General features: G+C 46.7%; 1 protein-coding gene across 1 annotated transcript in view; it reads right to left on the minus strand.

Annotated features, from left to right (window-relative positions):
• LOC139227814 (SAM pointed domain-containing Ets transcription factor) overlaps nucleotides 1-22,212 on the minus strand; it is a 92,995-nt gene that overhangs the window by 14,114 nt on the left and 56,669 nt on the right. Inside the window, exon 4 of the mRNA XM_070858879.1 lies at nucleotides 1,761-1,808. Coding sequence (XP_070714980.1) covers nucleotides 1,761-1,808 — 48 coding nt within the window. The remainder of the gene's footprint in view (nucleotides 1-1,760; nucleotides 1,809-22,212) is intronic.

Below are 22,212 nucleotides of genomic sequence, written 5' to 3' on the forward strand. Positions count from 1 at the left end.
GCCTATCACGAGATGCCATTTTTGTGCATCCACCAGTGACTAGCCCAAGAACGGCACTGGCAAAGGCACAGATCACCCACTCCATCAGAATATGATGTGTGCCACAGGTAGATTTAGTGAGTGCCGAGAGAAACTGCAAAATAATAAGGAATAATTAAAGAGCCATTTCCAATCACTATCTAATTTATTTTTCTTTTACGATCAGTTTCACATTCTGTGGAACGCTGCTCCTGTGTGTTTGCCTCCTCTGGGACATGGACCTCCCTCCGTATTATCAAGAGCCTTTCACAGACCCCTGACAAGGGGACATCACACCATCCCATCTGGTCCAGGCTATAGACAGGTCCAGGTCCAAGAGGCAGCAGGGGACTATTTGATTTTCAATAATTATTTTGAGTTTGTTGTTGGGTATTTCTGATAACTAGATAATGCAGATTGGCATACACAATACTGCACTACTAATATGTACAAAAACCCCAGTCCCACCTCGCACAAGGACTGTATGTAAATACATTGCACAGTGCATTCTTGAAAAGTGCCACTTTACTGCAGCACAGAATGTGAAACCTTGACATAAATTGCAGGGAGGCCACAACTCTTTTGATGCAATCACTTCTGCACATGTGCCCGAGGCAGACTCCAGCATTCAAACTCAACACTTATTTGCTATAGCAGCACTGAGTACTTCTGCTTCAAGTACAGATCGCATTTTATAAAGGGAAGCTCTACTCTACTCAATGCCTGTCATACACACAGATAGTTATTGTGTGGGGATGTCACAATTCAGCTCCCTTTCTAAGGTATGGAATGTCCCCACAGGGCAAATCTTCTCCATTCACTGAGACATGAAACTTATAAAAAGCTCACAGAATCATAGAATGTTTACAGCACGGAAGATCGTCATTCGGCCCGCGAGCGTGTGCCGATTCTCAGTTGGTCCTACTCCCCTGCCCTTTCCCCGTAGCCCTGCCATTTATTTTCCTTCAGATAATCATCCAACTCCCTTTTGAAAGATAAGATTGAGTCTGCCTCCACCAACCTTTCAGGCAGTGCATGGAGGCATACTGTAACACTCCTCGCTATAATACTTCCTTCATTGATTAAACAGTCCCCTTCCGCAGTAGCTCCTGCAATTTGGTTGTTGTTGCAAGGCACAGGAACCCCTGCAAAAGACAGGGATCATCTGGACTGCAAACCGGATCAGAACTGATTAGACAGTGATTACTGGTTTTGGTACCCAGATTGTTTAATTGTTATTTGTTCATGGGATGTGGGCATTGCCAGCAAGGCCAGTGTTTATTGCCCATTCTAATTGCCCTTGAGAAGGTGATAGTGAGCCACCAGGGTAGTTAAGAGTCAACCACATTGCTGTGAGTCTGGAGTCACATATAGGCCAGACCAAGCAAGAACAGCAGATTTCCTTCCCTAAAGGATATTAATGAACCAGATGGGTTTTTACAACATTCCGGTAGTTTCATGGTCACCATTACTGATACGAGCTTTTTAAAAATTCCAGATTTATTTATTTAACTGAATTTAAATCCCCAGCTGCCATGGTGGGATTTGAACTGTTGTCTCCAGATTATTAGTCCAGGCCTCTGGATTACTGGTCCAGTTACTCTGGTTGCTCCAGCACCAAGCATGGCCTCCCTGCATGTACATCAGGACAGGTACGAATGGATTTAACCCAACAACTTATATTAATAAAATGAGAGATTACATACAGATGGTGTGTTCAGGAGTTGTGAGGAGCATGTTACCATTATATCTGTTTCCCACAGGGGATGACCTCTCTTTCATCCAGGCGGCTGAAAAAAAGAAAAATACTTTGTTTTAATCTTCACTACTCAAAATCTCTTCTCCCCTTTAAAGAAAGATAGAAAGAATTGCCATTAACATAGTTTGTTTTATGATTTCAGGACGTCCCAAAGCGCTTCACAGCCAATGAAGTACTTTTGAAGTGTAGTCACTGTTGTAATGTGGGAAACGCAGCAGTCAATCTGCACACAGCAAGCTCCCACAAACAGCAATGAGATAAATGACCAGATAATCTGTTTCAATGAAGTTAGTTGAGGGACAAAGATTGGCCAGGATGCCAGGGAGAACTCCCCTGCTCTTCGAATAATGTCATGAGTGCAAATGAGGCTTCGGTTTAATGTCACATCCAAAAGACGGCACCTCCGACAGTGTAGCACACACTCTGGAGTGGGACTTGAACCCACTTCCTTCTGACTCCGAGGCAAGAGTACTACTAATTGAGCCACAACTGACATTTAATATTGCTCCTAATTTTTATGCTGTTCCCCCTTCCCCACCCATTGTATTTGAAACCTTAATTAAAGCAAGCAATCAACTTTGTCAGTTTCTTCCATATTCTTGAAAACTTCAATTAGATCACCTTAAAATTTTCTGTTCTTAAGAAAACCAGCCCAACCTCCTTAACATTTTCTCATAATTGAACTTCCTGATACCCAGCATCACCTTGGCAGCTCAGCACAGAACCATCTCAATAATACCTTTCCCATCAACTGCACTCAACACTAATCTCAGAGGTATTTGTGGTGGATGGTGTTGCAGTGTGTTGATGTGATAAAGCTGCTAAGAGACCACAGGGACATTGTGTAAGGTCATGTCTGTGATTCTACATTTGCAGCATTCCCTGGTCTCAATCTAGCAGTGTAGGAGCAATGATAAAAAGTAACAGATAAAAAGTAATAGCTTGGTCTTCCCAGAAGTGAGCCAGGAGAGATTGAACAGCACTGTGCTCCCTCTTGCACACCTCCTGGAGGCCATTTGAAGAATAGCACCTGGCACACAGGAAACTAAAAGGTCAGAATAAAAGAGAACAACAACTTGTATTTATATAGCACCTTTAACGTAGTGAAACGTTCCAAGGCGCTTCACAGAAGTATTATACGATAAAAATTTAACACCGATTCGCATAAGTAGAAATTAGCGCAGGTAACCAAAAGTTTGGTCAAAGAGGTATGTTTTAAGGAGTGTCTTGAAGGAGGAAAGAGAGGTAGAGAGGTCTAGGGAGGGAATTCCAGAGCTTGCAGCCTAGGCAACAGAAGGCATGGCCACCAATGGTTGAGCGATTATAATCAGGGATGCTCAAGAGGGCAGAATTAGAAGAACGCAGACATCTCGGGGGGTTGTGAGGCTGGAGGAGATTACAGAGATAGAGAGGGGCGAGGCCATGGAGGGATTTGAAAATAAGGATGAGAACAGGGTGTCCATATGAAAAGAAAGATAGACTTACGTTTATATAACTTCTCAGAAACTATCCCTAAGTGCTTCACATCTAATGAAAGACCCTGAAATGCAGAGAGTGTTATGTAACCAATAAATGTTGCAGGAAATGGAATTAATCCTGGGCCAGAGCTGTACTTTTACATCCCAGGTAAGTGATTAACGGAGAAAAAGCTGATGCAATCACTTTCAAATATGCAGTTTCGTTCTGTTGAAATTATTGTTCAAACTGAAAACTGAAGAACTGACACAACAGTCAGAGAAGGTTCGTCAATTCCTGAAGGATCAACAACTGACAGAACACACCTTTATAACTCCCTCACTGACAGATTACATTGCCCATAGATCCCCAGGGCGGGGGTGCATCGTGGTGCAATTGCTGGGATGCGCCCACCTGGGCTACTGAGGAGGCCAAATCCCAAGGGAAAGGGGTGCTGCGTCCCCCTACTCCAGACACATGAATTTCTAGCCCCCTTCGCTCCTTTTCCACGGAGGTGGACAATTCTACATACAAAAATGTATGCCTTTTAGATCTTCGTGGATTGGACCGTGACCCAGGCCGGAACCCCCAGTTGGGCCCTCCTTCTGTCACTGAGGGGACCAGTAAGCCTGTTTTCACCAATCCTGCTTTCACCAATCCTATTTTCACCAATCCTGCCCCTGCCAAAGGTACAGCAGATCTGATTGAGGGCCGAGAACACAGGAGATCCTGAGGTAGGGAGACCGCTGACCTTAGGACAATGTCCTTGTCTGGAGCAGGCAAAGGCTTCGCACCCCCAAGGCCATCTGGAAACTGGAATGCAACACCAGCCCGTGGGACCCGGCAGATCTGCGTCCTGTCCTCATTACTCCCACTGAAGTTACGGCACGTAGACACTAGAACGGCTATGAATTTTCATCCCCCGTGTTCTTATAACTCCTTCACTGATCGAAGACACCTTCCTTATTACTCTTTCATATAAAGCCCCCTCTCCTTAGCACAGTCCTTATTCTAATACCCAAATATAAACCAGAGACCATATACCAGCCTCGCTGGTTAACCGTATCAACCCTGTTCTATAACATACTCCTCAATATAAAGTTCTAATATAATACAGATCTTGTAATTCCTCACTGATGAGGAATATAAACCTCCCCCCGATAACAAACTCGAAATGTAATTCTATTTTTTAGCTTCCTTTCAGAGATGATTCTATAATTTTTGTCTGTCTGTAAAAAAATTCTACTTTGGTTTTTGCTGTAGTTTGTCTACATAGAGACAAGCTGAAGACTTGTGTTTATATAGCGCCTCATCACGGAGTGAGAAGGTCCCAGAACACTTCCCTCCTGAATTACTTGTCAATGTGCAGGGACTGTTGTAAAGCAACAGCCATTCACGTTCCAGCAACATTCCACCATTGGCAGTGTGATGGATGGCCGATTAATTCTGTGTTATCTGTTGGTGTTGTTCGTTTATTGAGGAACATTGGTCAGGATGACAAGAAAGCTCCCTGTTCTTCTTCAGATACTGCCATGGGATATTTAAGTTCCACCTGAAATGGTGGAGCAGGCAGACTGAATCGTGTTAGTTCATTTGTACCACATTCAGCTCTGAGTCAGAAGATTATGAATTCAAGCCTTGCTCTGGAGAGTTTGATTTGAATTAAATGGAGATTTACTGCCAGAATAGCTGGGGCGGAGAATGGATCGAAATTCGGCACTTTTGTTGAAAAAAATGAACGGGCAGTGTCGGAAAGTTGGGGTACGACGGAAACCCGTTTCCACCGCCCCCGGCCTGAGAGCAATTGCGGTAATGGGCCTTAAAAGGGCGGCAATTTTGGCCCTCATCTTCAAATCACTCCACACCTTGTCCTACCTAATTAGAATGATCTTCTCCAACCGTATATCCTCGGTCGCACACTCCACTCCTCTGACTGTAGATGGCTACTGGTTCCCACTTCCTTCTCTCCACCATCAGAAGCCGACCAAAATTGTCTACTTCCACTTCTATAACATTGTCTGTCTCTGAAGCTGCCTCAGATCATCTGTTGCTGAAACCCTCATCCATGCCATTGTTACCTCTAGACTTGACTATTCCAACGCACTCCTGGCCTGCCTCCCTTGTACCACCCTCCATGAACTTGAACTTATCTAAAACTCTGCTGTCCGTATCCTAACTCACATCAACTCCCATTCACCCGTCCCCCCTGGCTCCAGGTCTGGCAACACTTCGGGCTGGAATTGCAGCTCGTTGCTGCCTCTGTTTCCGCCCCGGATGGGACGGCAATGGCAGCTGTGAGCTCTTTTGGGCGGGCGGCCAGCTTACAGCACCCTGCCGGAGCTTTCGGGGCTGGTCTTGGCGGGGCGCGGAGCATTACCGCCTGGAAGAGGCGAGCCGGTGTACAACGCCCCTGGTGGTGACACCGGCTCGATTTTTGGCTCCAGCCCGACACATAGCACTCCGTAGAGTACCGTGCTGGGACCACCTGTGAAAGCTGGCGGTCTGACCTGTAGCGACTGCAGTGAGGTAAGTAATGTCCACCTCAGGTAAGTGTCATTGTTTTTGATTTTATTTTTTGTAAAATTTATGTTGTGGTGGCGTGAGTTATTTATTGGGAATGTTTTTGTTAGTTTTTTTTCTCCCCAGGCCGTCTCTTTAGCTCAGGACTTTCACATGCTCAGCCGGCCTAGCGCCCTAAGAGAGGTGTACAATGTCTCCCTTAGCGCCCCGCCCCACACTCAGGGCCCAGCTGCCCAATTTTGCTGACTGAGGCGCAAACTGTTTCCGCGCGCTATCAGGACCGGCTTGCCGCCATTACCACCCCGAAATCTTAAAAGCCGAAAGTCCAGCCATAAGATTTTAAAATTCTCATCCTTGTTTTCAAATCTCTCCATGGCCTCACCCCTCCCTATCTCTAAGCTCCTCAAGTCCTACAACCCTTTGAGATCTCTGCGCTCCTCCAATTCTGGTCTCTTGCACGTCCCCGGTTTTAATCACTACACGATTGGCGGCCTGCCTTCAGCTAGGGAAGCTGCCTAGGCCCTATGCTCCAGAATTCCATCCATCAGCTTCTCCGCCTCGCTACCTCTCTCTCCTCCTTTAAGACGCTCCTTAAAACCTACCTCTTTGACCACGTTTTTGGCCACCTGTCGTAATATATGCCTCCTGTGAAGCGGTTGGGTGGTTTATTACATTAAGGGCGCTATATAAATGTACATTGTTGTTGGAGATCAGTCAGTCACCATTACCTGGAATTATCTCTCTAAACCACTGTGCAAATCTGTCTCTGACCCTACCTTCAAAAAGCCTACGAAAAACCAGCTTGTTAACTGTGCCTTAAGTCTTTCCTCCAACCACTTCTTCCGCTCCGTGTCACTTCTATGTTTTGTTAATAGTTTTAAAATGTTCCTTTGCAATGAAAGATGCTGAGTAAGTTGTTGTTATTTGTTACCTGCTCTGCTGGACCATCCCAAGCAGAGGACAACACAAGAACACAAGAAATAGGAACAGGAGTAGGCCATTCGGCCCCTCGAGCCTGCTCCGCCATTTAATAAGATCATGGCTGATCTGATCATGGACTCAGTTCCACTTCCCTGCCCGCTCCCCATAACCCCTTTTTCCCTTATCACCCAAAGATCTGTCCATCTCCGCCTTAAATATATTCAATGACCCAGCCTCCACAGCTCTCTGGGGCAGAGAATTCCATAGATTTACAACCCTCAGAGAAGAAATTCCTCCTCATCTCAGTTTTAAGAAAGTAACTCACCGTTTTGAACTCCATCCACAGTGAGGGGGAGGGTGGGGGGGGGGGGGGGTGATTTAATTGACAGTCAGGTGACCTGAAGAGTTTATCACAATTTCAACAGTAAATGAAAAATCTGTTCATTTGGGGTTTGGCAATAAATGTCCAATGGATGTTGCACCCTCTAGTGGTTCTTTAAGTGAATGATGCATTTGACTGGAGATTGGTGATCAGTGTCCAACAGACTTTGGGCTAGAAATTCGTCTCGGGAACTACCACCAGTTTTGTACCACTGCCCGTGACTCATTTCCAGGCCTTTAACTTGAGGGAGGGATCGGGAATTCGGGTCGCCAACTTTGGTTCGATGCATTCATGGAGGTTTCATCACACAATCTCTCGCCTCCAACTGCCCTGTCCAGTCAAACACCAATTTTCCCATCTCCAATATTTTTATAGTTAATAAATGAAAATGTCAAAGACAAAAAAAAACACACAGGGGGCGAAATGGCCCTGCACCCCGTTTGGGGTGGTAACCTTCCAGGGCCGGGACATTTATCGCCGTTAAGTTCCGCCCCAATGTGAAATTTGGGCCTTCCGACCCTCAACAAAGACAGAGCGCTATCGGAGGTGCTCCATGTCCATGGAGGGGTGCTCCTGGGGTGGTAGAATCCAGCGCTGCGATCCGGAGCCCAGCGCCTCGCCACCAATGTCAGCGCTATGCGGATGTTCCATGTAGCGCTGATGCGGCAGAATGCCCCTCCGCTTCAATTAAAGGGAAGGGCTGCTGTGCGCTCTGCAGTCCCTATGGCGGCCGCCTCTGGGCCACCTGGGACACCCTCGACCAGGCCAAGAGCCTGGCACCCATAACAGAGCACCGGGCTGTAGGATAGCTGGCCAGTCGAGGGGAGTCCCAGGCGGCCAATGTCCGTCAGCTTTGCGGACATTGACTGGCACCATCCTCGCCATCTGAGGGGCAATTTCCCCCCATGGTGGAAAGGGGTTGGTGCGGGGCGGTGAGAGGTTGGCGCGCATGGCGATGACGTCTTCACCGTGCGTGTGCCTGCCCAAAACGACTGGTGGTTACATTGCTCCTCCATTCCCACAATAAGCCTGCAGAGCTTAATGCGAATGATTGAAGCTGTAACTCATGATCTTCCACATGTTATGTATTGTCCAGGTACATTAAATGCATAGTTACAATGGTGCGCCACAAGGGGCACTGTGGTGGGAGACCTGAAAGTACCTGCTAGACAGAGTATAAAAGGCTGCCCACCACACTTGAGGGCACTCTGGAGTTACACAATAAAGGACCAAGGTCACAGCAGTTACTACATCACCAGACTGTGTGGAGTCAGTGATTTGAGTGCTACATACATCACAAATTGGTGACGAGGACACAGACGAGCTCTTCACGCAACCATGGCTACCTTGGCCACGCTAAAGGATTTCACAGAGGGTAATGACTGGGATGCCTTTACAGAAAGGCTCAAGTACTATTTTATAGCAAACGACCTGACAGGGAACATGAACGCACTGATAGAGAAGCGTAAGGCGATATTGCTGTCCAGTTGTGGCGATAAGGTTTACTGTCTCATCAGGGATTTGCTGGCACCCGCGAGCACCAAGGACAAGTCATATGATTGAACTCATTCGTAACCAACTGAAACCGAAGGAGAGCATCCTCATGGCCAGGCACAAATTCTATCACACTGCAGACCTGAGGGCCAGATGTCACAAAATATGCTGCGGACATCAGGAGACTTGCGGCACTGTGCGATTTTGGCACACACCTTTGTCATGTATCTTACATTATTACATATAACTGTATCCTAACATGCTATACATGACTGTAATAAGATATGACCTGTAACCACCAGCATACTTTAACACCAGGGGTGCACTTGCAAGAGACAGGTATATAAGGACAGGTCTCAGGAAAGTGCAGCATTCCAGAGCTGTGAAATAAAGGTGCAGGTCCAGAGTGACCTTGACTTCACTACATGCCTCGTGTGAATCTGTACTGAGGGGACAGGACTTTACAACCTTAACGAGGCGTTCCGAGACGTCTTTGTTATGGGGATTGACCATGAGGGTCTCCTTCACAAGCTGCTATCTACTGAACCTACAGTCAGCCTGCAGCAAGCCATCAACATCAGCCGGGCATTTATGACCTCGACTTGCAGCACCAAGCAGATGATCCACACGGTCTCGAGCCCGGCAGATACTATTCACAGGATAGCGCCCGTCACGGACAAAACTGCAGAACGTGGCTCTGCCCAGGGCAGAGAGCACGGACCTCAGGGTCCTGGAACTCAGAGTCCGCCGAGGGGGCTAATCGAGTAGCACCATGCTGGCACTGTGGAGGAAGCCATGGGGCTCACCGGTGCAGGTTTGCGGAGTATATGTGCAATACCTGCCACACATAAGGCCACCGATGATTCGGCCCCAGTGATTATGGAAGTCAAGATTAACGGAGTCCCAGTGAGTATAGAAGTGGACACGTGGTCGGGTCAGTCGCTGATGAGTCAGGAAACTTTTGATAAACTGTCGATCAACCCAGCTGCACGACCCAAGCTGGTCCCGGTCACGGCGAAGCTACGCACCTACACCAAGGAACTGATACCTGTTCTTGGCAGAGCGGATTGCAGGTATCTCACGGTGGCGAGACGCACGGTTTACCTTTGTGGATCATTGCAGGCGATGGGCCGACACTACTCGGCAGGAGATTCATTCCTCCACAGACCGCTGTCCCCCGTGTTCACAGGCAGAGCAGGCCTCCACCTTCGGATCGGATGGCAGCGAAGGAAGCGTGTGTGGGGTTGGGCAGAGCAGCGGTGGCCGTCGACTCTCCCCTGCAAAGTCTGAGAGTGAGAAAGAGGCGCTGGAACCAGCAGCAGCGCCGACCGAGCTGGAGAAGAGAGAAGGGTTTCGACGGGCTGCTCTAGCAGAGGCGGCCGTTCGTGGGGCTTGCAGCGGGAGGAGCGGTGAATCGGCAGTTCCGGGAGTGGGACTCACTCAGCGACATTGTGAGGGTCGGTGCTCCGAGGAGCGGGGCTCGTCCAGGATCGTCCAGTGAGGAGGTCGGCTCCGGAGGATGTGTGTGTGTGTGGCGGCTCCCGGGCAAAAAGGTCAGCTGCGTGCGGTGCTCCGGAGGATGCGGCGGTGCGGGGGCTGGTGCGTTGCGGCTCCTGGGTGCATTCAGAGTGTGGCGGCTCTTGAGAGAGAGAGAGAGAGAGAGGGAGAGCAGGCAGCAGCACAGCGAGTTCAAGGTGGCGGCGAGCCTCGTGGCAGCAGAGTTCTGCAGAGAGAGGCAGGCAGGCACCAGCAGAGCACCTAAAATGGCGGCGCCCAGTAGAAACCCCGTGGGAAAAACAAAATGGCGTCTTAAAAGGTAAATGTACCCGGGAGTCTTAAAGGGGCCTTACACCGTTGGCGGTCCCCACAAAGAGACTTTTGTAAGGGCAAGAATGAGTCAAAATGATTACTGTGATTTGTATGATGACGTGATTTATGACAAGAGTTAATATTTTGATGCTAAAATGATTACTGTGATTAAAATGATTGATATGATTGGTGAACAGAGTTAATATCACAATGCACAGTTAAAAGGGTTAATGGATCTGCGACTAACATGACTAATGGATTAATGCGATTTCTGATTTTATGCGATTTATGCAATTGTTCAGCGGCTGCAGACAAGCCGCAAAGGCAACTATTTTCTGAGAACAGAGGCAACGCACTAGTTGCCATACCCTGTCTCAGCGCAGCCCATTACCTCGGGCAAAAAGGGGGCAGGATGCTGCCACCACACCTCACCCAGTGGAACTGGGATTTAATAACTGTTCAGTGTACCTGCAACCTTTTGATATAACTCTTCAACGCATCTATATGTATCATACAAATGTACTGTCTGTGTGTTTCTACTGGAGATTATGTTTGTGTACTTGTATCACCCATGTAAGGACTGCAAATACCACATGCTTGCAGCGGATCGCAAGGGGGGAGGAAGAGGGACGTGGATGGTCATAGACTCACACTCACATATCAACCAGGCCGAACAAGGCCGAGGTTACCGGCAAATTGCTTTTGGAACTGGGGGAGGGGGGCAGTGAGATGTTATGTGTTGTCCATGTACATTAAATGTATAGTTATAATGATGCACCACAAGGGGCACTGTGGCAGGAGATCCGAAAGTACCTGCGAGACAGAGTATAAAAGGCTGGCCACCACACCTGAAGGGCACTCTGGAGTCACACGATAAAGGACCAAGGTCACAGCAGATACTAAAACACCAGACTGTGTGGAGTCAGTGATTTGAGTGCTACATACATCACACCACATGTAGCTGCAAAATCAAGAGCTGCAGGACCAAGTAATGCAGTCTTTGGGACTGTTAATAGGGGATGTACAGGCTCACTCCCTTATGACAGGCAGGTTATGGTAATCCCCAGAGCTTCAACTGACAACACTTGATGTATCCCACACGGCATTTGGGAAAAAAGGCTCTCCATAGTGTCTGGTGTTTCAGTAACAATCTGTTTATATTTGTGCACTGTTTTAGTGAGAGGCTGCTCAGTCTAATTGGCGGTAGGCTGCTCACAATGCCTGGTGATTCAGTGACAAAATATTCACACTCCCTGGTGTAAAGCTGCTCACTCTGCCTGGTGTAAAATTGCTCACACTACCTGGTGTAAAGTTGCTCACACTGTCAGGTGTAAAGTTGCTCACACTGTCAGGTGTAAAGTTGCTCACACTCAGTGGTATAAAGTTGCTCACACTCAGTGGTGTAAAGTTGCTCATACTCAGTGGTGTAAAGTTGCTCACACTCAGTGGTGTAAAGTTGCTCACACTGTCTGGTGTAAAGTTGCTCACACTCAGTGGTATAAAGTTGCTCACACTCAGTGGTATAAAGTTGCTCACACTCAGTGGTGTAAAGTTGCGCACACTCAGTGGTGTAAAGTTGCTCACACTCAGTGGTATAAAGTTGCTCACACTACCTGGTGTAAAGTTGCTCACACTACCTGGTGTAAAGTTGCTCACACTACCTGGTGCAAAGTTGCTCACACTACCTGGTGTAAAGTTGCTCACACTATCTGGTGTAAAGTTGCTCACACTATCTGGTGTAAAGTTGCTCACACTCAGTGGTATAAAATTGCTCACACTCAGTGGTATAAAGTTGCTCACACTACCTGGTGTAAAGTTGCTCACACTACCTGGTGTAAAGTTGCTCACACTCAGTGGTATAAAGTTGCTCACACTCAGTGGTATAAAGTTGCTCACACTATCTGGTGTAAAGTTGCTCACACTACCTGGTGTAAAGTTGCTCACACTCATTGGTGTAAAGTTGCTTACACTACCTGGTGTAAAGTTGCTCACAATACCTGGTGTAAAGTTGCTCACACTCAGTGGTGTAAAGTTGCACACACTCAGTGGTGTAAAGTTGCTCACACTCAGTGGTGTAAAGTTGCTCACACTATCTGGTGTAAAGTTGCTCACACTGCCTGGTGTAAAGTAGCTCACACTCAGTGGTATAAAGTTTCTCTCACTATCTGGTGTAAAGTTGCTCACACTACCTGGTGTAAAGTTGCTCACACTCAGTGGTGTAAAGTTGCTCACACTCAGTGGTGTAAAGTTGCTCACACTATCTGGTGTAAAGTTGCTCACACTATCTGGTGTAAAGTTGCTCACACTACCTGGTGTAAAGTTGCTCACACTCAGTGGTGTAAAGTTGCTCACACTATCTGGTGTAAAGTTGCTCACACTACCTGGTGTAAAGTTGCTCACACTATCTGGTGTAAAGTTGCTCACACTACCTGGTGTAAAGTTGCTCACACTATCTGGTGTAAAGTTGCTCACACTATCTGGTGTAAAGTTGCTCACACTCAGTGGTATAAAGTTGCTCACACTATCTGATGTAAAGTTGCTCACACTACCTGGTGTAAAGTTGCTCACACTCAGTAGTGTAAAGTTGCTCACACTCAGTGGTGTAAAGTTGCTCACACTCAGTGGTGTAAAGTTGCTCACACTGCCTGGTGTAAAGTTGCTCACACTCAGTGCTGTAAAGTTGCTCACACTATCTGGTATAAAGTTGCTCACACTATCTGGTGTAAAGTTGCTCACACTGCCTGGTGTAAAGTTGCTCACACTCAGTGGTGTAAAGTTGCTCACACTATCTGGTGTAAAGTTGCTCACACTATCTGGTGTAAAGTTGCTCACACTATCTGGTGTAAAGTTGCTCACACTGCCTGGTGTAAAGTTGCTCTCACTCAGTGGTGTAAAGTTGCTCTCACTGCCTGGTGTAAAGTTGCTCACACTATCTGGTGTAAAGTTGCTCTCACTGCCTGGTGTAAAGTTGCTCACACTATCTGGTGTAAAGTTGCTCACACTGCCTGGTGTAAAGTTGCTCACACTATCTGGTGTAAAGTTGCTCTCACTGCCTGGTGTAAAGTTGCTCACACTATCTGGTGTAAAGTTGCTCACACTATCTGGTGTAAAGTTGCTCTCACTCACTGGTGTAAAGTTGAGAGGCTGCGCACACTGCTGGAAAGAGTTGGTTCTGACAACCTGCTGAAGGTGATCAGCTGAGTGGTCAGCTGGGTACAGTGCCAGCTTCATTGCTGAATAAAAGGGCATCTCGCGCCATCAGCTCTCTGCAGTAGCTTGATTTATAAAACAATGGATTGGTCAATGTGACACACAGCCTTGCGGGATGTACCACTTTGACCTCACAGTCGCATTACACGCAGTGCCCTAGATCATTCAATGCCATTTTCTACAGAAATACATTATGTTTTGATGAAGTAATTAACAAGCAATCAATCCTAATCGGCACAAGTGCATGGGAACCAGCACAACTGGACTCCTTATCTAAGCCTCATCTTATTGAAGTCCTCTACCCACCACAATGGAACTTCACCCAGGACCAAGAAAAATTATTTTAACAATGGAGTAACGAGTAATGACAGATTTTATAATTTTATTTTTTTCGTTCATGGAATGTGGGCGTTCGCTGGCAAGGCCAGCATTTATTGCCCATCCCTAATTGCCCTGGAGAAGGTGGTGTTGAGCTGCTTTCTTGAACCACAGCAGTCCGTGTGTTGAAAGAACTCCCATAGTGCTGTTAGGGAGGGAGTTCCAGGATTTTGAGCCAGTGACAATGAAGGAGCGGTGATATATGCTCAAGTCAGGATGGTGTGTGACTTAGAGGGGATGTGGTGGTGTTCGCATGCTATACTGCCCTTGTCCTTCTAGCTGATAGAGGTCACGGGTTTGCGAGGTGCTGCCAAAGAATCCTTGGCGGTTGCTGCAGTGCATCTTGTAGATGGTACACACTGCACACACGGTGCGCCAGTGGTGGAGGGAGTGAATGTTGGAGGTGATGGATGGGGAGCCAATCAAGTGGGCTGCTTTGTCCTGGATGGTGTCGAGCTTCTTGAGTGTTGTTGAAGTTGCACTCATCCAGGCAAGTGGAAAATATTCCATCACACTCCTGATTTGTGCCTTGTAGATGGTGGAAAGACTTTGGGGAGTCAGGAGGTGCAGAATACCCAGCCTTTGACCTACTCTTGTCGCCACCGATTTTATGTTGCTGGTCCAGTTAAGTTACTGGTCAATGGTGACCCCCAAGATGTCGATGGTGGGGTATTCGGTGATGAAAATGTTGTTGAATGTCATGGGGCAGTGGTTAGACTCTCTCTTGTTGGAGATAATCATTGCCTGCACTTGTGTGCCGCGAATATTAATTCCCACTTATCAGCCTGAACGTTGTCCAGGTCTTGCTGCATGTGAGCATGGACTGCTTCATTATCTGAGGAGTTGCGATTGGAACTGAACACTGTGCAGTCATTAGCAAACATCCCCACTTCTGACCTTCTGATGGAGGGAAGGTCATTGATGAAGCAGCTGAAGATGGTTAGGTCTAGGACACTGCCCTGAGGAACTCCTGCAGCGATAACCTTGGACTGAGACGATTGCCCTCCAACAACCACAATCATCTTTTTTGCGCTAGTTATGACTCCATCCAGTGCAAAATTTTCCCCCTGATTCCCATTGATTTAAATTTTACTAGGGTTCTTGATGTCACACTCGGTCAAATGCTGACTTGATGCCAAAGGCAGTCACTCTCACCTCACCTCTGGAATTCAGCTCTTTTGTTTGGACCAAGGCTGTATGAGGTCTGGAGTCGAGTGGTCCTGGTGGAATCCAAGCTGAGCATCGGTGAGCAGGTTATTAGTGAGTAAGTGCTGCTTGATAGCGCTGTCGATGACACTTTCCATCCCTTTGCTGATGATTGAGAGTAGACTGATGGGACGGTAATTGGCCGGATTAGAATTGTCCTGCTTTTTGTGTTCAGGACATACCTGGGAAGTTTTTCACATTGTCGGATAGATGCCAACGTTGTAGCTGTACTGGAACAGCTTGGCTGGAGGCCCGGCTAGTGCTGGAGCACAAATCTGTCAGGGGGTTGTCAGGGATGTTGTCAGGGCCCACAGTCTTTGCTGTATCCAGTGTGCTCAGCCGTTTCTTGATATTACGCGAAGTGAATAGAATTGGCTGGTTTCTGTGATGGTGGGGACTTCAGGTAGCGGCCGAGGTGGATCATCCACTCAGCACTTCTGGCTGAAGATGGTTGCGATGACTTCAGCCTTGTCTTTTGCACTCACGTGCTGGGCTCCTCCATCATTGAGGATGGGGATGTCCATGGAGCCTCCTCCTCCTGTTAGTTGTTTAATCGCCCACCACCATTCACGACTGGATGTGGCAGGACTGCAGAGCTTTGATCTGATCCATTGGTTGTGGGATCACTTAGCCCTGTCTATAGCATGCTGGTTTTGCTGTTTAGCATTTATGTAGTCCTGTGTTGTAGTTTCACCAGGTTGGCACCTCATTTTCAGGTACACCTGGTGCTGCTCCTGGCATGCTCTTCTGCATTCTTCATTGAGCTAGGGTTGGTCTCCTGGCTTGATGGTAATGGTAGAGTGAGGGATATGCCAGGCCATGAGGTTACAAATTGTAGTGGAATACAATTCTACTGCTGCTGATGGCCCACAGCATCTTGTGGATGCCTAATTTTGAGTTGCTAGATCTGTTCTGAATCTATCCCATTTAGCATGGTGGTAGTGCCACACAACCTGATGGAGGGTGTCCTCAGTGTGAAGACGGGATTTCATCTCTACAATGACTGTGTGGTGGTCACTGTCACCATGCTGTCATGGACACATGCATTTGCGACAGGTAGATTGGTGAGGACGAGGTCAAGTAGGTTTTTCCCTAGTGTTGGTTCTACCACAGGCCCTGTCTGGCAGCTATTTCCTTCAGGACTCGGCCAGCTTGGTCAGTAGTGATGCTACTGAGCCATTCTTGGTGATGCACATTGAAGTCCCCCACTCAGATTACGTTCTGTGCCCTTGCTACCCTCAGTGCTTCTTCCAAGACGTGAAGAGATTTGTAGCGGCAATGCCTATATTAATGCGCAAGATTGTAATCACAGTTAAATAATAATGGAAAGGATTGTAATGAGAGAATCTATAATAATGCAGAGGTTTATCATCAGTCTAAATGTATAGATCTGTAATAAGAGAGTCTGTAATACTGAGCTTTGTATGAAGAAGTCGATAATAATGCTGAGGTTTGCAATGCAAATGTTTGATGGAGCTGGTTATAATAGCAATACTTTGACAAAGTAATTTTTCATGTGAGTTTGTAATAATGAAGACATTTATAATACGACTTTGTAATAGCAAAGAAGTTTGTATGAGTTTGTAATAATGAAGTTAGAGAAACTGAAGCGTTTTCACTAGAACTGAGCAGGTTAAATAGTATGGGGTTTTGAGTCGATAAATAGGGACCGGGGATAGAAATTCGCCCCGTAAGGATCAATTTAGCTCCATTTTTGCAGCTAAAAATTTTTTTTTGGAGCAAAATGAATTTAGGGCCATTTTGCTAGTTTCGCCAGTGGTGTAACGCCGTCCTTAGAAAATAAGGGCCAATTTTTTTGAGAACCGTTTTGGTGACGTCACTCGGGGTCAAACCCAACGATAACGCCGTTTTTGTGGGTTTCCCCAATAAGGATATTTTTTAAGGACAGTTGCTAAATACCACTTTTAAAAAGCTTGCCGTACCTAGTCGAGTCCGATCGAAATTGGCGATAATGGGGCCATCTCGGGAAACGGAGCTAAAAGTTAAAGCTTTGGGAGGGAACAAAACTTATATTTTATATAAAAACTACTTAAAAGTGCGCTGAACATTTGAGGTTTTAAAATTTAAAGGACTACTTTGGCTCCGAAGCAGCAATTTCAAAAATGTAAACTTTTAGGTAATGTTGTTTTATTCTTCAGCCACACTGCACCGCAACAATTTCCCTGCCCTCCTCCTCAAAGCAGACACACTGGCCGTAACTGGCCTCAGCACCCGGCCTGGGGGGCAACATCACTACCGGCAGCAGGGAGATAAAGAGCAGCAGCCCAATGACATGAAACTACACGGACATTTCAGTCTCATTTCGAACCGAGGCAGACTTGTTAAAGGGGTTTAGGGGCTGTGGTTATGAGAGAGAGAGAGAGAGAGAGGAGAGAGAATGAAACGAGACAGAGAGAAAGAAAGAGAGAGAATGGAAAGAGACAGAGAGAGAATGAAACAAGACAGAGCAAGATTTGAACTCAAAACTCTATGGGCTAGAACCTCCACTTTTTTTGCAAGCCTAACGTCCACTTAACACCCATTTTACCGCTGAAATGACGTATAATGCCCACATATCGCCCATTCTAGCACAAAATGGAAACTGACGGGCTTTTTTAGGAGACTTATCACTGAGCGTTATTTTCCCAATGGGCTTAACGGCGAGAAAAAGTATCACCCCCCGCCCACTTTTTTTGGGTGGAATCAGCAGAATGGGCGAAATCAACGGCCATAATATTGCCCAGCGTTACTTTCTACATGGAATTAACGCCGAGATTCAATATGAACGCCCACCCACTGTTTTTTGTCGTAAAGAACATATTTACCCAAACTAGCGGCCATGGAGATCGCCCATCGTCAATTTCACCACCTCGCACACATATCGCCCACAATATCGCTCACTCAAAAAACCGCCCACAAAAAATGGAAATAACAGGAACGTACGCCAGGTGTGGCTGGCATTTGTTAAATCCCACTCTTACGTGAGGAGCTGATATCAGAACGATTTGCCTGAAAGAGCGCTGATGTGAGTGACAACACTGACAAACTGCTGTGTGTGTGCAGCTCAGACATCAATGGTGCTCATCATCTTTGTATCAGTTAAAGTTTACATTGATTGATGTTAAGTTGTATTTAACCCTTTCAAGGTAAGGAATCACTAGTGCGTAACGGTCCAGCTATCTGAGACAATGCGCAACAAGGTTATGTTCAATAACAAAAATTTAATACCAACATTGGTCTGAAATCATAAGTAACACAGCCAATAACACCCAACCCCTGCCCACATCCCACTTTTTCCACCATTGACATAAATCACATGTTCAACATGTCCAGCAACACAGAATACAAAGGCAAAGCCCCCAGCCCCCATACATTGCAACAAATTGCATACACCCAGATGAAGATATAATACAGCCATCACCTGCGGACATGCACCTCACTTTCCTTCCCCCCTCTCCTCCTTCTCCCCACTCCTACCCCCGCCCCTCCTTGCTCCACGGCGCCTGGCCGAGGAGCTCCTCAGGTGGTGCCTCATTAGGGGGGATGAAGGCAGATGCATTGGTTGCATGGGTATGGGAGCGGGGGGTGCCAAGGGGGTAACCTTCTCTGATGCAGAAGCAGGATCTTGGTCCTTGCTCTCATCTGTCATTTTCAGTGGTGGTGAGTGCCGTGCTCGGCGATCACTGGGAGGCCTGTGCCAGCAGTGTTCCTGGCTATCGCATCCAGGGACTCTGCCATCCACAGGATGTACTCGGTCATGGTGGCCAGGTGTTGGGATATGCCCCTCAATGCTTCGATGAGAATTGGGGGGCATGCTCATCGAAGCATTGGGGGGCATATCGCAACACCTTGCCACCTATACCATCTCTTCACTGTCACGTCGCACTCGTGGAACAGACCTGCCACGCCCACGAGACCTCCGGGGGGTTGGCGCCATCCTGGGGACAAAGGTGGAGAGGTGCTTGGAGCTGGCACCTCCAGAGTGGAGGCGGAAATGACCGGAAGACCACTAGATAGTCTTGGGGTGGAATGGGTTCTGGAGCATGGCGATACAGGTTCTTCGAAGTCCGCGCTCTCATTCGTTGAGAACAGGCCCAGCGGATTGACGGGCGACAATTGGAGCTACTCAGCACCAGATGTAGTAGGATCGTCCGCCGTCTTCTAGCCTGTGCCCCCATCTTCTGGCCTCTGTGGCCTTGCCTGGGGCCGCGCTGCTGGTTGAGCTGCAAGACACAAATGAGGTTATTAGAGGAGAGGGGTCTGTTCGGGTGACAAGGTGAGTCCAGCACTACACACAGCATATGCACGATAAAAGCACCGGCGCTCTCAAAATCATCACAGACATCACATTTCATGACCATCAACACATTGTGCATTGCAATGATTTTCATTAGGCCAGCATTATTTCTATGACACTTTTAGAAACAATCTATCATATCTGATTGTTCGGATATGAGTTGGTGTGGCATCTATTGACTTTACATCACGCAATGGTGTAAGCTTTACTCACGTGGCATCACTTCAGGTCTGCAGATGCGTCCGTGGCTGTCCGGGGGTGCTTTCCCAGGAGTGCGAGCACACGCTCCTCCATCTCTGTGCTGTTGCTGGGGACTGGTGGCCCCCCACCCGTTCGCCTCTGCATGGACCTCATCGTCAATAGTTTCTTCTGTAAAAGGTGACAGGACGACATGGTATGAAATCATTGCATGATATCATTGCTAGGTACTCTCACAGATACTGATATAATGCAGTACATCATCATGCAATCATGATTATTATGATAATTATCATTCTTTACCTAAAGACGTGCACTGTGACCGCAGACTTTGAGTAAAACATTCCCGGTAAAAGTGCAAGACCTTACATCTGCTGATAATCACTCATGGCTGTTACAAATCAAATTATATAAATACATAAGTACATGTAAATCAATGTAATACTTACTCTTGCGGATCCCACAAGGTCGTTCCATCGTTTGTGACATTGGTTGCCCTCACGCACCTCGTTGGTTGCCGACGAGACTAGCTCTGCTATCTCGGTCCATATCCTCTGGTAGGCCTTTGGGGTGGGCTTCCCACACCCTCCCTGTGTCAAATCACCCCAACGTGACTCGACCTCCTGCAGGAGGGAGGCATTTGCCTTGTCTGAGAACCTCCTGGCTCTTTTGTGGCCTCCAATGTGCTCCTCTCCCACCTCTCTCAAGCATCAGTCTCCACAGCTTGCTGTGATGCCTCCTCCTCTCCCTCCATTATAGGGCAAATTTGTGGCTGGTAACAGCTAATTTTTGCCTATTTGCTGTGAAGCTCTAAAGTCTCCCTCCTTCCTCCCAAAGCAGCCACACCACACCACAGCCACGCCTTCAGTCCCTCTGAGCTCCCTCTCTCTCTGTCTCCTCTTCTGCGCATGTCATGGTGACACTTGACCTCCAGAATCGCAGGAATCGAGCGTTGCCATGCCGTTGCTAAGGACGGCCACATTTTACGGCAGAGATCAAAAAAATTTAATGCTACCGCCCATTTGATATCGTTCACGGTAATGCCCATTTTCAAAGATGCAAACTAGGTGTTTTGAGAATGGGCGAGAAGCCGGCGATCTCAAAACCCTTTTGTACCACCTACGCCGGAAATAACGCCCATTTTTGGGCGATAAGCTCAAAAGTGGAGGTTCTAGCCCTATGTGGTCAGGCCATGTTTATTTTACAGAACAAGTTTCACTAAAAAATGCCTAAATATCCATTCACCAGCATCAAAGCAGAGAATAAGGAATTTTTTGGTCAGAGTAATCTCCCCGGCTGCATGTTAACTTTAGAGCTTCAAGTATATGTTGTGTTGGGCATATGCAGAACAGGCGTTATTTTTAAGGTGCAAAAATTTAGCTCCGTCCTTAAAAACAGAAGTATTTTAAAGCTATGCAAAATGTTAAAAACTTTGGCGAAACTTAGGCCTTATTTTTTTGGTGCTATTTCAACATTAAAAAATTGGCCATTATTTGCAAGTAGTATCCAAAAACGGAGTTATTTTTCAATGTGAAAAGTCTGGCCCCAGATATTTCTGCTGATTGTTGAGTTGGTAACCAGAGGTCCTAAATTTGAAGGAAGAAAAGTTTAGATTTTCTTTTTATGGTGGGTTGTTAGTATGAAGAATGCCCGAGCAGAAGCAGTGGTCAAAGTAATAGCTTTTAAAAGGCAAGTGAATAAATCATTGAAAAACAAAAAAATAAGAGGGGAAAATGGCACAGAAATGGAACAAAATGGATAGCTCTTTCAGAGAGCCTGCACGGGTGTGATGGGCCGAATGATTTCTTTCTTTGCTATAAACTTCTGTGATTCTTTGATTTAAGTGAATATTTGTAATAACACGCAGGTTTGTAATGAGCATTTGTAATATTAAGATTTGTAATGAGGTTTTATAATAATGGTGATCAATAAGGAGAGTTTGCAATAATGAGGTTTAACAAGCAGAATTTGCAATAATGAGGTTTAGTAAGCACAGTACCACAAATCTTGTAGTTCTTAAATCTGACATCTACCCTCCTTCAAAATTGATGTTAATTATTTATACTGTGGAGCTCTGTTCATAAAGGTATCGAAAAGAATTCTAAGCACCACCAACATAAAAGCTAGAGTGCCCTGTTTATACTGCTACCCTCCAAGCTATTGCACACTAGGTACCATTCTGATAAGGAGCAAAGTGCCCTGATTATACTGATGCCCCCTAAGCTACTATACACTAGGTACCATCCAAATAAGGAGCAGAGTACCCCATTTACTGTGGTCTCTGTTGTTTATACATAATACTTGAAATGGTTTTGACTGACTGCAGCCACAACTAACCCAGACAATGAAGCCTGCGTTACTTCGTAAAAGGAGCTTGGTGGGATGCATGTCATGGTTGGCATTGGATGATCATTCATACTCCCAGAATGCCACAGTGATCCTCCAACTAAAACACAAGGTGGGCAGAATGTGCACGGGGAGATCTTGGAAATAAAGTCTCTAGGATAAACAAAGATAGAGTGACAGAAAGGAGACATCATAGAATTAATGAACTACACAGAGCAG

This window comes from Pristiophorus japonicus, chromosome 17 (assembly GCF_044704955.1).
Source record: "Pristiophorus japonicus isolate sPriJap1 chromosome 17, sPriJap1.hap1, whole genome shotgun sequence".
NCBI lineage: Eukaryota > Metazoa > Chordata > Chondrichthyes > Pristiophoridae > Pristiophorus > Pristiophorus japonicus.